The sequence below is a fragment of the Protopterus annectens genome, chromosome 9.part0, assembly GCF_019279795.1.
Source record: "Protopterus annectens isolate FY-2018-M chromosome 9.part0, PAN1.0, whole genome shotgun sequence".
Lineage (NCBI taxonomy): Eukaryota > Metazoa > Chordata > Ceratodontiformes > Protopteridae > Protopterus > Protopterus annectens.
In genome coordinates, this window is record NC_056743.1 from 1,278,941,325 (window position 1) to 1,278,960,289 (window position 18,965).

The 18,965-nt window shown below is 40.7% G+C and overlaps 1 protein-coding gene across 2 annotated transcripts in view; it reads right to left on the reverse strand.

Annotated features, from left to right (window-relative positions):
* Nucleotides 1-18,965, reverse strand: part of LOC122811999 (serine/threonine-protein kinase 10-like) — a 504,844-nt gene that overhangs the window by 114,701 nt on the left and 371,178 nt on the right. For both annotated transcript variants that reach the window (XM_044084213.1, XM_044084214.1), the window contains exons 13-15: nt 9,377-9,553; nt 8,522-8,651; nt 2,447-2,571 (exon numbers count right to left, since the gene is read on the reverse strand). In XM_044084213.1, coding sequence (XP_043940148.1) covers nt 2,447-2,571; nt 8,522-8,651; nt 9,377-9,553 — 432 coding nt within the window. The remainder of the gene's footprint in view (nt 1-2,446; nt 2,572-8,521; nt 8,652-9,376; nt 9,554-18,965) is intronic.

An 18,965-nucleotide genomic window follows, 5' to 3' on the forward strand; every position in this document is an offset into this window, starting at 1 on the left:
TTGGTATAAGACATGTGCTGGACACCCTGAATTTTCTTAGTTAGAAATCTCTGAGGTCCCTCAAATTGCTGTGGGTGTCTGGTACAGTACATACCAAAGGGAGCATTATATCCGATAATAGGTCTGGTGAGAGATGAGTACAGGGGAATTATAACCTCTTCCGCTCTTGAGGTGATGCTTTCGCTCATCAGTTGAGTGACATAGGATGCCTTCCTCACCACAGTAGGCACATGATGGTCAAAGTGTAGGTCACAGTCAACTTGTGTTTCCAGGTCTGTCACTACAGAATTGGTACTTAGGGTATTATTATTTATTTTATAATTAGCATGGACATTGTTTTAACTGAAGAGAATTATGATGCATTCTTTAGCATTTACTTTAAGTTCATGGCTTTGGCACCAATCATTGGTCTGTGTAAGCCTCTTTTGAAGAATGTTGACATCGCTATTGTATTCAAAGACTGCACCTAATTTGCAGTCATCTGCCACAGTAGCCACAGCCCCTCCATTTTGGCCTGGACTTCTGAGAAGTATATGCCAAATGAGAGGGAGCCCAGCACTGACCCCTGTGGGACCACACTGGTGACAGGTCTGCTGGTAGAGGTGAAGTGTCCCACCTTGAGTGCTGTCAATCTGTGAGCCAGTTTGCAACCCCATTGACAACATAGGAGCTGATATTCAACTGGGTTATTTTGTCAATGATGCCTGAATGTAGGATTATGTGGAAGGCCTTGACCAAGTCAAGATAGGCTGTGTGCACAGCTTTACCTTCATCTATGGCTCTGGTCACATTCTCGAAGAAGTCCACCAGGTCTAGCAGCATGACCTACTCTTGACAAAAAACAAACTGGGACAGATCTAGGGTTTGGAGGTCACCTATATCCTTATTTATGAGATCCACAATGATTTCCATTGCCTTTCAGTTACTGGTTAAACTTATGGGTCTATAGTTACCCGGGTCTGTTGCCAAGCTGCCCTTGTGGAGGGTGGTAACAGATGCTGTTTTTCATTCAGTTTGGACAATGCCAGTACTCATGCTGTGGTTAAATAGGGTTCCTAGTGGAGTAGCTAGCTCTTGTTTAAGAACATTAAGAACGCAGCCTGGAATGCTATCTGGTTCCATGGAAGCTGTGTTCTTAGTCTTGGAGACATCACTGATGACTTGCTCTTTGGAAATGCAGGGAGGAGGTGATGTTGAAGGCATGGTTTATGATATTCTTGGGGGTAGGGGGTGATGTTTTCACCAAACCTGTTTGATAGCAGGTTTGCAATTTCTGCAGGGTCAGTGTGTGCAATACCACCCACAGTTAGTTCAGCACACATCTGAGTCCTACCTTTTAGGTTGCGGACGTAGCTGAAGAAAGCTTATGGCTATCCTTGGTTATGGTTGTTACATTTTTCTCATAGTTGCTCTGTGAGGATTTTATGAGTTGTCTTATTTGCTTGTTTAGGCTGAGGAGAGTGCTCTTCCAGTTCTGGGATCTCACTTTTGTATTTTTAGACAGCAGCTTCTTTAGCTTATTGTACAGTCTATTAATGCTAGACGTCCACCAAGATGGTTGTTTTTTTTCTTCAGGATCTTACTTTAATCCTATCAGACACAGCTGTGTCTATACATTTGTGTATATGTTTATACAGGGCATCAGTGTATACCTTAGTATAGCCGTCAAGGCCATCTGTGGAAACTGGAGCTTGGAAGTCAATTATACGTCTATGGAACAGGCTCCCCCATCCATGTGAAGCAGTTTCTCCCTAATCCAATTCAAGTGCAACTTGGACAACTGTATGGGAAACTGGAAATTCATCCCTGGTTTGCCACCTATGTCTCTGATGCTAACAGGTAACCTGTAAGTGGTTCATTTCACAGTCCCATGCTTACACTTATCAAGGGTATCAGAACTTGTCAGAGATTTGGGATGCATGGCTAGGCTTAAAAAGGCCCTTGTGGTCATTAGCCTAGTAAACACCTATGAATCTATGAACCTATACCATCACTTAGGAGGGTATAGTTGCCTTTGGTGAAGTCTTTTAGCCTGACTTCTACTTTGGGGAGTTTGGTGCTATTGCTACTTCAAAAATGTTTGATTTATGATTGGCTTTGATCAATGCAGGCCCTACACTTGAGTTGTTGCTTTGATCACTCATACTGGTGAGGACCACGTCTAGAATATTACAGTCCCTTGTGGGATGGTGCACTATTTGTTCCTGGACATTTGAGTTAACAAAATCCAGGAATATTTGTGTAAGTGAGTTTGGGCTCGTATAATTTTCCCAATTAACAGAGGGATAGTTGAAATCACCCATGACTAGGGTGTTGGGTTGTACTTGAATTGTCCCAAGTAGGTCTAAATAAGCTGTATGGGCTTCTTGGTTCTTGGAAGGGGACCTGTAACCAGCAATCCAAACTAGACGTGTTGTTTCCAAGAAGGCCCTGAATTATGACTCACCTTCTCTTCCCTCTTCTTGAGCTGCTGCCTTTGCAGAGAAAACTGCTCCTTCACCTGCTGCTTGAAGAGGTGGTACTTCTCCTGTACGTGACGCTGCTCCAGGTCCCAGATAACTGACTCCCGTTCTACATTAAGAAGAAAAAGTGAGGCATTTTCATGAATTCCGAGTGACATACATAAAGCAGCTTTGTCAGTGCAAGGAATTAGGGGACTTGAAAAATAAAATGGGCTTTTCATTTAGCCTTAACTGATCATGTGATTGCCACATTTGTAAAAATGTGTGTTTATACACTACTAAAACATGGAAATGCATCTGAAATAAGGGACAGTGAAATTTCCAATGGAAGTGTAAAAATACAGTTATCAATGCACGTTACTATATTTTACTTGATGTAACAAAAAATAGATACTGCACCTGGAATTATCAACAGTTTCATTAGCTATTGAATAAACCTTCATTTTTAGATATATTTATAAAATTGTAACAGTTTAATTCAATGTGTCATGGGGATATATGTAGAGTCCCACAAAATAAAGTAGATGCATTCAACTTGAAACAAATATTGTAGTGTACTGCACTAACATAGTCATAAATTCTAGGTTTAAATCATAGGTTAATTTCCACACAGTACCCAAAAGACCTCAGCGTATTTCTTCATTTGCACCTGTCTCATTTCATGCCTAACCTGTCCCTCTGTAGTGTCTAACATTTACAGCTCCTCTATTAACAGCACAGGTCAGTTCATTAAAATGCAGATTTTGTACTTTAGGCTGTGGGACCTTTGAAGGGGAGTATTCTTATTACTTCACGCCACCATTTCCATTCCAGGCTCACCAAGCACACAATGAATGAATGCCAGCAATGGAGATATCGCAGTTCCACTCAGTTCAGCTCTGCAAATCACGTCCCCAACAGCTTCCAGTCTTTTTAATGACTACAAATCTTAGCTAGGTATGATAGGTGCCATGAATATTCAATGGAGATACTATAAACTTACTGTCAAAGTACTCTGTATGTTCCACGACAGTATACAAGCTTTTATGATGCCTGGACAGCCAGGCTTGTAGTCCTTTGACACGCCATATGCTCGCATACACACAATCTCACAATATGCATAAACACATACACAGCCTCACAGTGTACATAAACTCAAGTGCGCACACACACACACACACACACACACACACACACACACACACACACACTCTCTCTCTCTCTCTCTCTCTCTCTCTGTCTGTCTCTCTCTCTCTCCATTATGGTCTTTAGAATGGGTAATTCTGCTACTGTTTGTTTTGTGGATGTACAGGAAGTCCATCAGACCTCCATATGTTCATAAGTGTATAGTAGGTTAACCATCGCTGGGGCCTTTATAAGCCTAGCCATGCATTCCAAATGTGTATCACAATTTTTTTTTGAGCCTTAGAGGTTATTTTAAGAGGTATATGTAAACCAGGTTACAATTTACAAACTGCCTTTCTCTGTTAGAGACCCAGGGATGGGTTTGGCATTATGGTCAAGGTCTTCTCCAGATAGAGGATTTCTTGTATACTTGGCAATGTTCAGTCTGTTGAGTATAAAGACAGGGCTTTGAGGCGATCTGCACAGGACATGTATACAACCTAGGTTCATTGGTGTTTTCTAGGCTAATGACCACAAGGGCTTTTTTAAGGCTAGCCATGCATCTCAAATCACTGACAAGTTCTGGTACCCTAAGAAGGGGCTTGAGAGATTAAACATTTACAAGCAGGGGCCTGGGAGATGAACCATTTACAAGGTGCCTGTGTCCATTAGAGACATATGTGCCAAACCAAGGATGAATTTCTTGTTCTCCATCCAATTGGCCAAGTTACACTTGAATTGGGTTAGGGAGGAACTCTGTTTCACATGGATGGAGGGACCTGTTCCAGAGAGGGGATAGTGTCTTGGATACACACCTATCTCTCCAGCAGGTGCTATTTATATCACAGGCAAGGTTTAAGTCTGTAGAACTGGTAATTCTGGTGCTGTTTGTTTTGTGGATATGCAGGAGGTCCATCAGTGTGGGGTCTGACAATGCCTTGTATGCCAGGCGTAGATCTCCCCTCAACAGCCTGTAGGAGAAAGAATACAGGGATAGGGCCTTGAGGCAGTCTGCATGTGACATTTTACTTACTCCCTGTATTCTTTTAGAAAAGAGCCTGAACACAAGTCACTTCAGAAAAGTAAATGCCAAAAAGGAGCAGTCCCAGGATCAGTCCTTGAGGGAATTCACTTGTGACTGGCCTCTTTGCAGAGGTGTAATCCCCATTGTGAGCCAGCTGGCTCTCCACCGGGTGACATAAGGATTCATACCTAACCTCTTGAGTTTGTCAACAATGTTCGAGTAGAGCATTGTGTCAAATGCCTTTGTCGGATCATGTTAGGCAGTGCAAACCATTTTGCCCTCAAGTCCACCAGGTTAAGTAGGTATAACCTGCACTTGATGAAACCAGATTGGATTGGATCCAGTGTCTGGAGGTTTCCTATGTCATTACTGATCATTTCCATGATAATTCTTTCCATGCCTTTGCATATGAGACTAGTGAGACTTATGGGTCTTTAGTTTTCAGGATCTGTAGATGGCCCACTTTTGTGTAGAGCGATGACTGTTGCTGTTCTTCATGAGGCATTACACCTGTTTGTAGGCTGCAGTTAAATAACAATTCCAGATGGCCTGATAGATCATGTTTCATGCTATTTAGAAGGCATCCTTGGATACTGTCTGTCCTTAGAGAGAGCATTAGGGACCTGATCCCTAGTGATAGCAGGGGGAGTTATATTTGATGGTATTTCCTGAGGGAAGGTTGATGGGGAGAGAGGGAGTAAAGCTGGAGCTGAATTTGTCATTCAGTAGGTTTTCTCTATCTTCTGTCTCAGTATTGGTGGCTTCATCAACAATTAACTCTGCAACAACTGTGTATTGCCTTTGAGGTTGTGAACAAAACTAAATAATGTATTGTGGTTGTTCTTGGCTTGGGAGGCCACATTTACCTCAAATGTGGTTTAGGTAGACTTCATTTGTCCTCTGAGTTGTTTGTTTAGTTTGATGAGAGTGCTTTTATCCTGCTGGATGCTGCACCTCCTAATTTTTTTCCATAATTTTCTTCCTTATGTTATATAGACTATTGATGTTGTGATTTCATGTTTTTTGAGTTAGTTCTATACTTCTTCCTGGTGGGTACAGCTGCCTCTATGCAGCTATTGACATGCTAATATAGGGTTTCTGTGAACAGTTCAGCATAGGCAGCAGTGTTCTCAGGGTTTATGGGGAGTTGAAATTTTTACAGATTATCTTTTTGTGAGGAACCCCTTGGGACACTCCAGTTGCTGCATGTGTCTGGTCAGGTATATAATAATGGGGGCATTATACTTAATGATGAGTCTAATGAAGACTAAATACAGAGGAAAATGACCTCCTTGGACCTAGATAACATGCCTTTCCTTATATGCTGAGAAACATAGAATGATTTCTTTACTACCTTAGACACATGTTAAGCCAGGTTACTATTCACATATGTCTCCAAGTCCCTGACTAAGAGTGGACCCAGTGGCATGTTATGAATGAGATAGTTTCCTAGGTAATTGTCTAACCCTTCCCCAAGGGTACTATAATGCATTTCTTGGCACTGACTTTTAAGCCATGGATTTGGCAACAGTCATTTGTCTGTGTTAGTCTTCCTGTAGGATGTTAGTGATTGGCGGGGATTCTATGACTGCTCAAAGTTTTCAGTTATTTGTAAATTGTTTAGCCAGAGGTCTTTGACATTGGATTTGACTTCTGACAAGTACATGACAAAAAGGAGTGGGCCCAGCAGGAGGTAGTCTCCCCTCTCCTAACATTTGGCTATCCAGCACATAACATAGGAGGTTAATGGTTAATTCCATAAGTTTGTTTACATTGTCCAAGTGGAGTATTGTATTAAACGACTTAAGCAAGTCAGTGTGGGAAGTATTCACCATTTTGCTCTCATCCATTGCCTTGGAGAATTTTTCAAAGAAGTCCACCAGGTTGAGTAGACATGATCTGCTTTTGACGAAGCCAAACTGGGATGGAGCCAATGTTTGAAGGCTTCCTATACCATTATTAATCATATCCATAGTACTTCTTTCTATGGCTTTGCATATGAGACAAGTCAGACTTACAGGTCAGTAGTTCTCAGGTCTGTTGATGGACTGCCCTTGTGCAGAAGAGCAACTGCTGCAGTCCTCCATTCACATGGCACAAAGTGTGTCTGGAGGCTATGGTTAAATAGTGACTTCAGCAGCCAAGATAGTCATGTTTCAGGCTATTTAGCCGGCATCCTGGGATATTAATGGGGCCCATTGATGTGGTGTTCTTTGCCTTAGAGGTCAGATTTAGGACTTGCTCCTTAGTGATGGCTGGAGGGGAGGTATGTTTGATGGTACTATTAATGTGGTCGCCAGTGGGGGGAGGGGAGAGGGGGGTTGAAACTGGACCTGACTTTGTCAGACAGGATATTTGCTATATCTTCTGGCTATAGGTAAGTGGCTTCAATAACAATCAGTTCTACATACTGTTGTGTATTGCCTTTAATTTTTCTGAGACAGCTAAAGAAAACCTTGTGGTTTCCTTGCTCTGGGAAACTCTCTCTACTCCAAAACTGGCTTTGCTTGACTTAATTTGCCTTTATTGTTATTTGTTTCACCTGATGAGAAAGTTGTTATTCTATTGGGCATTACAAATCCTAATTTTAGCTATGACTATTTTCCTTTTGTTGTAAAGTATGTTTATCTTTGGATTCCGCCAAGGTGGGTGCGGCATTCTGCCATATTTGTGAGTACTAGGTCCAGTATGTTTTTACTTCTAGTGGGTGTATGGACTAACTAGTCTGGGGATGTTTGTGTTTACAAATTACAGGAATCTCTGGGCCTGCAAGTCTGGGGTCAAGTAGGATTCACAGTTTAAAGTGAGGTAGTTATGGCATTGGGTGAAATGGTAAGTGTCTACAGTACATTTAAATTTGAGATATGGGTTTTGTCAGTCATAAAGGGTGATCTATAGGTTGCATGGATATGATGTGGGACTCTATTTATGGTAATTTTGAGATGAAGATGCTCAAACATGTCATGCTTTGATTAATCTTTAGGTATGTTTGTTTTTGATGTAGATCGAGACACCTCCATCTTTAGTCCCTGTCTATGTATTAGCTGGTCTAAATATGTGTAAGGCATTGTACCTCGGCATTGCCAGCTTTAAACCATGTCTTAGTAACTGCACAAATGTCTGCATTTTCCAAGGTGAGGAAAGCTTGGAGGAAGCTGAGTTTCTTGTTTCGACTCCTGGCATTGAGCAGTAAAACCTTTAGATTTCCTTGGGTTGGTTTTGCTCAGCTGGAAAAAAGTTTGTCAACATGGCATTGACTAAAAAAGGTACTGTGGGCTATGACAATGTTTTAGCCAGTATTCATCCTAAAATCCTATAACTGACCAGCACCAGTGCCAAAAAATAGGAGGATGAGGTCTGTAGGGTTCCTCCGTGAAAATAAAGAAAACAAAAAGAAAGAAAAAAACCTTCCTGCACCAAAGATCAAAACAGTAACAGGTGCTGCATAACTGCCCAACCTACCCTTTTACATTATTACCCAAAACAAAGATCAGAGGTCCCTTTCTACAGTGAGATCTGAAACAAGACCAGACAAGACACAGGTAAGAAGGACCAAAAGCAAGGGCAGAACAGCCCTCCCATACTAACGCCTGGAGCACAAGTCAGCAGTACCATTTTGCTCTTAGAGCCCATAACAAGATGCAGAAACATCTTTCTCCCCTACAGTCCAAAAGAAGACCAGAACTACCATCTACATTTAGATTAAACTAAGGACTGGAAATGGCCTGCCACAAATGGAACCAGAAAATGGGACCAAAACTGTTCGGCAAGAGTTAGAACCATTATCTCATTCTGAAACACAGATCAGTTACTAGACTTTCCCTTTTGCTGTATTGTATGAATGCATCAGGTCTGCTGTATTTGCTTTGGCTGTAATGTGCGGCTTCACCTATACTCCCCATGCTCTCCTGCATCAGTTGGTAAAGCTCACCTCTCTTGAGGGTGTGGATTTTGGTTAGACTCTCCCACTTCATGGATGCCATCTTTTTCTTGTGCTCCTGGACAACCTTTTGAAGTGCAGTGTTCAGGTCCAGTTGCTGTTTCTGACTGAAGTCCTGCTCCTGAAATATGAAAATCGGATAATTACAAAATCAAGAACATATTCCAAACAATCCTTCTTAGAGAACAGTAAACATTTTGCAATGAATTATCGTGGCTTGCAAAGTGGGAACAATTTAGTTTACTGAATACACTCGCCCAAATTTCATTATGCTGAATTCAGCAGATCAAGTCTTGTGGTTTGTCATATCTTGGCAATGCTTCACACTTGTAAAGCTGGAAATTTTATGTATACTTGTTGTCCCCATGCAACATCAGAGGTGTGTGTGTGTGTGTGTGTGTGTGTGTGTGTGTGTGTGTGTGTGTGTGTGTGTGTGTGTGTGTGTGTGTGTGTGTGTGTGTGTGTGTGTGTGTGTGTGTGTGTGTGTGTGTGTGTGTGTGTGTGTGTGTGTGTGTGTGTGTGTGTGTGTGTGTGTGTGTGTGTGTGTGTGTGTGTGTGTGTGTGTGTGTGTGTGTGTGTGTGTGTGTGTGTGTGTGTGCGTGTGTGTGTGTGTGTGCATGCATGTATGAAAGGGATAGTAGGGTCATCATCCTCCTCCACTCATGTGATTTGTTTGGTGTATGCATACTTATGTACTTGTGCATGGGTTTGTGCGTATATCACTTTGTATGATAATTTCTGTGTGTTGTGCTTTAGGATGTTTTAACAGAACCCAAAGAAATGTTTTTGCTTTAATAATATGCTTTTAATAATTAAAGTTATTTACCATCAACTATAAGTTTATACCTCTTTCTTTGTCCTCAGGGTCTGGCCTTTCTTAGCAAGCTCCTTTTCTTGAAGTGCTTTGAGGCGTTTTGCATCTTCCTGAAGCCTTGTTGTATACTCCTGCTCCAAACGTTCTATTGCCTGATGGTAATGTTTCTCCAGGTTTGTTATCTGATTGTCGAAATTTTCTTTCTTACTCTTAAATGGAAACAACAATAAATGCTGTTATAGAAACATCTTGACATAACACGCAGTCTGGAGAAGTAGCCAGAGAACAGAATTATATGCATCTGTAGGTTTAGTCTAAAGCTTATAGATACCCTTTACTGTGTAACCTACCTCCAGACGCTGCTTGTTGTCATATTCAGAGAATCTTCCATTTAGAGAATGGCTGTGCGATCTGTATTTGTTTTATGCTTCACACTATTTTCTGGGCTACACTGTTTGAATAGTACTATACCAAGAGATGGGGACTCTGATGGGAGAAGAACAGTGCACTGTACTCCACCACAGCTGCAGTCTTTGGGTGGCACATTGGTATGTCTCTTAAAGGGCTACTTGCAGGGCTGAGGAGGCTCAAGAGATTTTAGGCAGGAACTTCCTGTGATGGCACAGTAGTGGGTGGATCTTACCCTGATCGCTTCCAGTAGTGAATAGTTTAAAAGTTGGACTTTGCAGAGAAATAGTACTTTTAGTGTCATAGTTTTGAAGGTTTTTGCAACAGGATCTAAACCCCATTGTAAACTGATGTTAGTATAAAGGGACAACACATCCATAGTGACCCAAAAATAATAATTTTGCCACTTTAGCCCTTTAATACATTCACACAACTGCTGGCCATTCTTAATATGAGTTGGAACCCTTGAAAGATATTATTTTAACACATACTCCAGAAAGACCCCTACATTTTGCTTGTAAGAACCAATACAAGATACAATGGGTCTCCCTATTGGATTCCACCTGTCTTTGTGAATTTTTGGAATGGCAAAAAACAGAGACTCCCTGGGTCTCTCAATACACAATTTCTTAATATCCAAAGCTGTTAAAAAAACCAACCTTCCCCCTTTCTCCAACAATTCCAAAAGATCTTTATTAAACCGAATCAGTGGATTAAAGGACACACAGTCATAGTCCTCCTTTCAATTTAACAAATCAAGAGCCATTTTCTTGTATTGTGTATTAGTCATTACCACCCAATTTCCTTCCTTATCAGCTTTCTTAAACAGAAGTGAGTTTGCTTGCCGTAATGCCTTCAAAGCAAGCTATTCATCCTTAACCAAAATTAAATATCTTATATTCTTTCTCAATGTTATAAAATAGCATCTTTTCAAATAGGCAAATAATTTGGCATGTTTTGGGAGGAAAAAATACACTCAAAGGACAGGGAAGTAAAGGAAGAACAAAATGGCCATAACCCGTATTAAATATCGCAGTACCAGTTTCATCATTACTACACAATTCCTCATCACAATTACATTCCACATTAAATTCATCATCATAATCATAAATGGAAACATTCATTAATGAATTATCAAGTTCCAAATTGGAACCACATGCCTAAGTAAAAGTTCTCTTAGAAAAATAATATTTTAAATGCAATTTCCTACAAAATTTACTGGCCTCGATTAAGAGGCTTGCTAATGTGGGAGTCCTTGTGGGTACAAACTTGGCTTCCCTCAAAAGTACACTTTCCTCTGCTACAGAAAAAGTTAATTCAGTCAAATTGATAATGTTTAATGACTCTTGCTCATGTGAAAGTTCTTGGTCACATAACACTGTGGCTCCTTGAACATAATCCCTGTTGTTAAAAATATTTTCCCTTTCACCTTCTTCTGTTGTTTCTTCCCTGAGTCCCCTGCTGGGATCGTTGCTGTTGCTCCAATTGGCTATTGCGATCAGATGATTCTGGTTCGGGGATGCTCTCAAAAGAGACACTTTTCTTGGAAATTAATTCACCAGAGCCAGGCATCTCGACCACCATCGCACATAGTTGGGGATCTATTTTTAGATCATCCCAAACGTGGCTTCCGTTGCCATTGATAAATAGGCCCCATTTGAAAATCATTCATATCCCAAGACAATTTTTTTTCTTTTTTCTGGCAACAATATTGCATTCTTCCTTGTCCAGTTATTGTTTAATCTCATTCATTTGGCATTAATAATAGACTCTGAGAAATCTCTTTCCAAGGATTCCTCTATTGGCAATATGTCATTACGGACTTTCTCTAAAAGCCTGTTGTTATGCCAGAATTCTCAGCCAGCCCAAAGTACATTCAATGGCTACCGGCTTCCATTCTTCACAGAAATCTTGTTCATCCTCTCTGAATTCATCCACTGGCAGGTGATCCACACAAAGACCTCTGGGCGTAATTTTAAGATTCAAATATCTCTCCAAACAGCTTCACATCATAAAACAGACAAATTTCTTTAGATAACTGTCTTTCCATCTGCTCAAAATTCCCCACCGAGCCATTTGATATTGAGAACACCACAGATCCGCTTTCAAGAATTCCTCTTCTCTCTCTTTAACCATATTCAAAAAGGAGAAATTGTTGCCTGAAATATCTATTTCCACCAAAAACAAGTAGCTTCTGGTCCATAAAGTACTACAAAACCAACACTGTATGTTACCCAGTGAATAGCCAACTGGCTCACAGACAGGACCCAGGATGTTAGAATTGGGGAGTCCACCTCTACAAAGAGGCCAGTCACAAATGGAGCCCCTCAGGGATCAGTCCTTGGACCACTCTTTTTTGGCATTTACTTCTCACAAGTCAAGGCCAATGTCAGTGATATCTGGCTGACATGATTTGCAGATGATTGCAAATTAGGAGCTGTCATTGAATCTCACACTGACACAAATGTTCTCCAGGAGGGGCTGACACAGACACACAACTGGTTTCAGAATCATGGACTAAAACTAAATGCCAAAAAAATGCATAATAATATCCTTTGGGAAGTCATCCACCGCTAGTACCTATCATATTGACAACAAACCCCTTAGAGCTGACCCAGTAGTCAGGGACTTAGGAACACACATAGATATTAATCTAGCCGTTGATCATCACGTGTCTACACTGGTGAGGAAATAATTCTATGTTGCGCAACTTATAAACAAAGGTATGGCATCTAAGTCCAAGGAAGAGATTGTTCCACAGTATTCGGCATTCATCAGACCTATCATTGAATACAATGCCCTCTTTGGTATGTACCTAACCAGGCATATCCAACAACTGGAACATCCACAGAGGTTTCTCACTAAAAGAATACAGGGCATAAGTAATATGTCCTATGCAGACCGCCTCAAGGCCCTATCCCTGTATTCTGTCTCCTGCAGGCTTTTGAGGGGAGATCTATGCCTGGCGTACAGGGCATTGTCAGACCTCACTTTGATAGACATCCTACATATCCACAAAACAAACAGTACCAGAATTACCCATTCTAAAGACTTAAACCTTGCCTGCGATATAAATAGGACCTGCTGGAGAGATAGGTATGTATCCCAGAGACTACCCCATCTATGGAACAGACTCCCCATCCATGTGAAGCAGAGTTCCTCCCTAATCCATTTCAAGTGCAACTAGGACAATTGGATAGGAAACCAGAAATTCATCCCTGGTTTGGCACCTATGTCTCTGATGCAAACAGGTAACCTGAAAATGGTTCATCTCCCAGGCCCATGCTTACACTTATCAAGGGTATCAAAACTTGTCAGAGATTTGGGATGCATGGCTAGGCTTAAAAAGGCCCTTGTGGTCATTAGCCTAGAAAACACCTATGAACATATGAACCTATGTATGCTTCTGGGATTAGTCAACCTTGATCAGTGTGGGCATGCCATGGAAAAGCAGACACTGGATCATGTAGCGAAGATGGAAACATTTAGTAGTGAGTAGTTAAGATGCAGAGAAGGTATAGAGTTGTAGGGTACTGCCTGACTAGAGTTTTGTCACTCATGAGATTTTATCAAATCCTTGTAGATTTCATCATGGCTATTTATAGGGGAATGAATGTCAGAGTAAAGACTTTTGCAGGCTTGTCTTTACCTTTTTATTTAGGTAGAGAGACCCAGTGGGGGTGTCCAATCTCCCCCTTCTTACTTGTAGTATACCTTGAGTTGCTAGGTATGCCACTCCAGTTTGCATGATTAAAAGGTGGGAATGAGGAGTTTAAGATACCACATTTTCCGTGATGTGTTGATGTATTTGACTCAGCTAGAGGCTGATTTTTTTCAGCGTTATTTACATGTATGTATATGTTTAATGAACTGTCCGAATGTCAAATTAAATGCAACAAAGACAAGGGTGGTAGTGTGAATTATACTTAGTCCAATACACCAAAGCCTCAATATGTTTAATTTTAGTAATCTTCCCACTTGAAGTACTTCAGAGTCTGTATAGGTGCTTTTGTAGAGTTGTCATTAATGAAAACCTGTAAAGTTCTTTCTTCTTTTGGCTTTTCCCGGTTAGGGGTCATCACAGCGGAACTCCAGTCTGCTAATGATTGGCAGTAGATTTTTTATGGGTGCCGAGGTGCCAGCTTGATGCCCAAGCTTCAGTGAAGGCACGCCCATTCTGCGCATGTTCTTTGAATGCCACTCAACCGTGGGGAGGACATGCAGACTCCACACAGAAGGTGCTCCAGCCGAGAATTGAACGGGAGAACCTCTTGCTGTGAGGCAACAATGCTACCAGTGCACCACCGCGGCTTGGATTGACAAAAAAGGCTAAAAGATTACTTAGATCAGAGGGTATATGCACTTCCTTTTTTTTCTTGTAGTGTCACTATCATTGCATGTCTTGCATGCATTCCTAAGAAGTTCCCCAAATATTGTTTTTTTTTTTTTTTTAAAATCGATAAAGAACATGGTAAGGGATTTTATACAGGATAGAGAAAAGCCCAATGTAGCATAGGAGATGCATATAATATTAAGGGAATTAGTTGAGCATATACGGCTCAGAATGCGGTTAAGTTAGAAGGACACAAGAAACTGTTGTTGGAATAGATAATGAAACTGATTCTTCTATGCGATCTTAGGTGTGTCAGCTGCTTCTGTATGCAACTAAGTCAAGGAGGTTTACATTAGTGTATGGAAGAGCCTCTTTAAATATCCTTTATACAGAGCATCGATTAAATTTTATGTTCCCCACTGCGAGCTTTATAGGTTCATATGTAAGTACTAAGCTAGCTGCCCTTACAGGCCATTTTAAGCGTATTCAGTTTCCCTTTTTGTGCTCAAAATAACCTATCCTATTTGGTTATATACTGACCTTACCCAACCCTTGGTTGATAATTGTATATTACTTCTAATGAGAATAACTGGGATCATACCATAGATAATTTGAGGGGATCCATTAGTAGTACAGGGGCAGTCCTCACGTACATTTTTTGTTTTCCATCCATAGATCTAAGTTGTGCTTGAAAATGGACAGGGATGATATTTGTTTTATATGGATAGGGAGTCCATTCCACAGCAGTGGTATCCTCTGCAAAATATACCTGTCCCCCCAAACCATTCTGTTGATGCTGATGAATAGGTTTAGATCCCTAGACTGAGTATTTCTGATGCAATTTGACTGATGTGCAGTACATCCATCAGTAATGGGTTGGAGGATGTCTTGTTTGCTACACACAGGTCACTTCTTAGCAGTCTGTAGGATACTGCATATAGTGACAGGGCTTTGAGCTGGTCCACGTAGGGCATGTTGTTTAGATCTTATATCCTTTTTGTAAGATATCCCTTTGAACATTCCATTTGTTGCATGTATCTAGACAGATACATACCAAAGGAGAAATTATATTCAATGACTGGCCTAACGAGGGCTGAGTAGAGGAAGACAATGACATCCCTAGATCTAGACACAATCCCTGTGTTTATAAGCTGTGTATTATAGAAGGGCTTTCTTACAACAACAGATACATGTTCATCAAAAATTAGGCCACTGTCAACATCTGTTCCCAAATCCTGAACAATTGGGTCACCTCTTAGGGTTGTATTGTCAGTGTGGTAGTTTTGTGGGGTAGACGACTTCCCAAAGGATACAATAATGCATTTTTTGGCATTTAGATTCAAACCATGATTTTGACACCAGTTATTTAGTCGAAGCAAACCATCCTATGGGATGGCTAAGTCATTTGGGGATTCAATGGCTGTTTCTAGCTTACAGTCATCTGCAAAATTAGTTAGCCAGAGCCCCTTGGTATTTGCTTTTACTTCAGAAAAGTAGATGTCAAACAGGAGAGGTCCCAGCACAGAACCCTAGGGGACTGCAGTGGTGACTGGTCTCTTTGTGGAGATAACTTCCCCTATTTTGTTTATCTGCATTTTATCTGTGAGCCAGTTGACAATCTAGTGGGTGACATAGGGTTTATTCTCAGTTTATATACTTTTTTGCTATGTCTGGTGGGGGGATGGATTGTCTCAAAAGCTTTGGCAAGGTCAAGGTATGCAATGTGTAACATTTTGCCTTCATCTATTACTTTGGTGACCTTTTCAAAAAAATCCACCAGGTTTAGTAAGAATTACCTGTCCTTGATGAATACAAACTGAGATGGTTTCAGCGTTTGGGGGTTAGTTATGTCCTGATTTATTAATTCCATGAAGTCTTTCCATGGATTTGTATATGAGGTTGGTAAAAGACTTCTGGGGCTGTAACTGAGGGTCTGTGGAAGGTCCCTCTTATACAGGGAATAACTGTAGCTGTTCTCCATTTGCTTGGCACAAAACCTGCATGTTGGCTAAGATTGAACAATGTAGTTACAGGTGTGGCTAAATCTTGCTTCATGCTATTTAAGATGCATCCAGAGATATTGTCAGGACCAATTAATGCAGTATTTTTAGCTTTTGATAGCACGTTTAGGACTTGGTCTTGTGCGATAGCTGGAGATGAGCCAGTTACAGGTATATCTTTAAGGACAGACAGGGGCGACGTGGGTAAAGTTAGCACTAAATTTATCAGCCAGTAGGTTCGCTATATCTTTAGCTGCAGTGCAGGTAACATCATTCACAATCAGCTCAGAGTATTGCTGCATTGTGCTTTTGAGATTATGAATGTAACTAAAAACAGGCCTTGTGATTGCCTTTGGCCTGGGTATCTATTTCAGCCTCAAACATGGCTTTGGTGGATTTTATTAAGCTCCTGAGTTGTTTGTTTATTTCAGTGACAAGGGCTCTAACATATTGGGAATTACTCTTCCTACTTTTTTTCAAAATTATTTTCTTTTATTATAAAGCTTGTTGTTATTATGGATTACAGTACACTGATATGATTATAAGTATTATTAAACTTAATATTACTTTAGATGTTGGACACACCAGGATGAGTGTGGTTGTAAGTTAAATGAGTTCAGACTAGAGTTAAGATCTAATAATAAGAAATGCTACAACACATAATGATACTGTCACATATGTTGTTCCTGCTGGGATATGACAAGCAAATGCAAGCATGTAGAAATGAAAAAGAATTGAGGTTTATTTTGATGACAATTGAAAAAAAAATGCAAAATGCAATTCAATAGTTCCCATAAACTTTTAGAGAAGCAGAAACATCCCAGTAGAGCTCCTGAACTGTAGCAGTGGTGGGTAAGTAGGTTCTTCACAGCTGAGTCTTGTAGGCAGAAACAAAACCTCAAAGGAGAGGAGAGTTCCCTAAATGGGTGGCTCTGTGGTCTAAGATGTGGAGTCCCATCTTTGCAAGAACTTTGTCCAATGTCACAAACTTTTCTAGGCTACTGGTCTCTCCCCCTTATCCAGAATCCTTTTGATGCCTGCTGAAAAATCCCATCTTAAATGACCTAACATAGTTTTAGGGTTGTTGTACAAATATGTGTAAAAAGATATTTATTTTACCTAATATTTGCTCTTTGTTCACTTATTTTCATTTCCTGCATTGCCTTTAAAACACAGATCCCACAGGAATCACTCACTACGGATAAAGACAAGAATGAAAGAGTTGATTCCCAACAACCTCCCACTGACCCACAATTTGGGAAAGTATTAGAAATAATGAGTCAAAAGACAGTTCTGTGGAACTAACTGCTGTAGTTCGAACTTTATAATGGCTTTTTTGCTGTTTTGCTGCTAGAGGATTCAGAAGTGTTTTGGTTCTTTTGTTGGAATTTGTATTTGACCGAGCACTTCTTATTCCCTTGAGTTGTTGGTTTATACATGTCCACTACTGCGTGGAAAATAAAGAACATAACAAGTGCAGGTATATGATAAAGATTCCCTCTCAGAATAAGCAATGACTCTGCCCTCTTTGCTGAGGTGAAGAACACTTTGCTGAGAAGCGTGATATGTTATGCAGTTAAGTCTTCAGCCATTAGAGACAGAGAAATATTTTAACTTTGGTGATGATGAAAACCACTATTCCCACTGAGGCTTTGAACTTGAGGATAGTCTCGAGGTCGACCCTTTTGAACCCCAGGACAGAAATCTTGCCCGAACAGAGTAAGTCTAATGAAAAAGATAATAAGAATAAAGCAGAGAAGAATGTAACCAAGTCCTCTCTGGTTCTGTTCCCGTAAACTTCAGGTCTGAGGATGCTCCCTTGACTTCATCTACATCTGGAGTATTAAGCTTCCTGTCATAGTAGTTTTTGAAAGCTTTCCTATCACCCATCTGAGAGCTAATAGTGACTTTTGTGTTTCACATGCAGAACTTGGGAATATGTTTGTGTCTTCCAGATATTTTTCTAACAGGTCCAACAGTTCTTGCAAGAGTACTTCCATGGAACAGTACTATAAGAAAAGTTGCAGGCATTTTTGCACTCCAGCACATGTGGTTCCCCTGACACTAACTTTGGGACAAATAGAGCTCCTCTCACATTTTTCAGCACCAGTGTCTTGGCTCTCCTCACTCAGCCACTTACAGACTGCAGTTCCTTTTTGACTGATGCGGGACACACTGTTGTTATTGTAGATGTCGACCAGACCTTCAGTGCTGACTATGGTTCTGATTGTGGGGCAGTAAATTTGATATCAATACCACTGAAACTGACCCTACTGCCAAGCCAACATCAATGTCCTTAGCAATGATGCTGCCAATACTATGATATCCTTCAGCCCCCTTTTGCAGCCGACCTTACTGTTGCTGAGGTCAGTATTTTAGTCTTTGGCAGTGATAGTCTCACTTTTTGTCAGTTCCAATGTTTGGGCTGGCTCTTGGATACACTTCCTCACTTTCAATGCCTTCCCCCTTGAGTTGTGGTTTTAACTTTTGGAGGTTTGTTCCACTGGTTTTGGGAGTGGTAACATAATTGGTGATGTCAATGCTATCAATGCAGATTCCTCTGCATTCAATATCTGCAACCACTTCAGCCTCAGCCACAGAGCCACCTGTGATTGATACCTTGACCATGCATCATATCTGCAGATATGGCAGAGGAATCTGATAGTCACTCCAGGATGCCCATGTCACCTATATTTATATGCATGTATGTATGTATGTATGTATCTATTTATTTGTTTATTACTGTTTGTTAACTGGGATAGTCTTAATGGGCCAAACAAGACCCCTTCTTCAGGAGAGTCCCGAGAAGAAACACTCTGGAAAAATTAAAATGAAGAAAATTTCATGAATTTAGCAGTAACGAAGGTAACATAACTAATA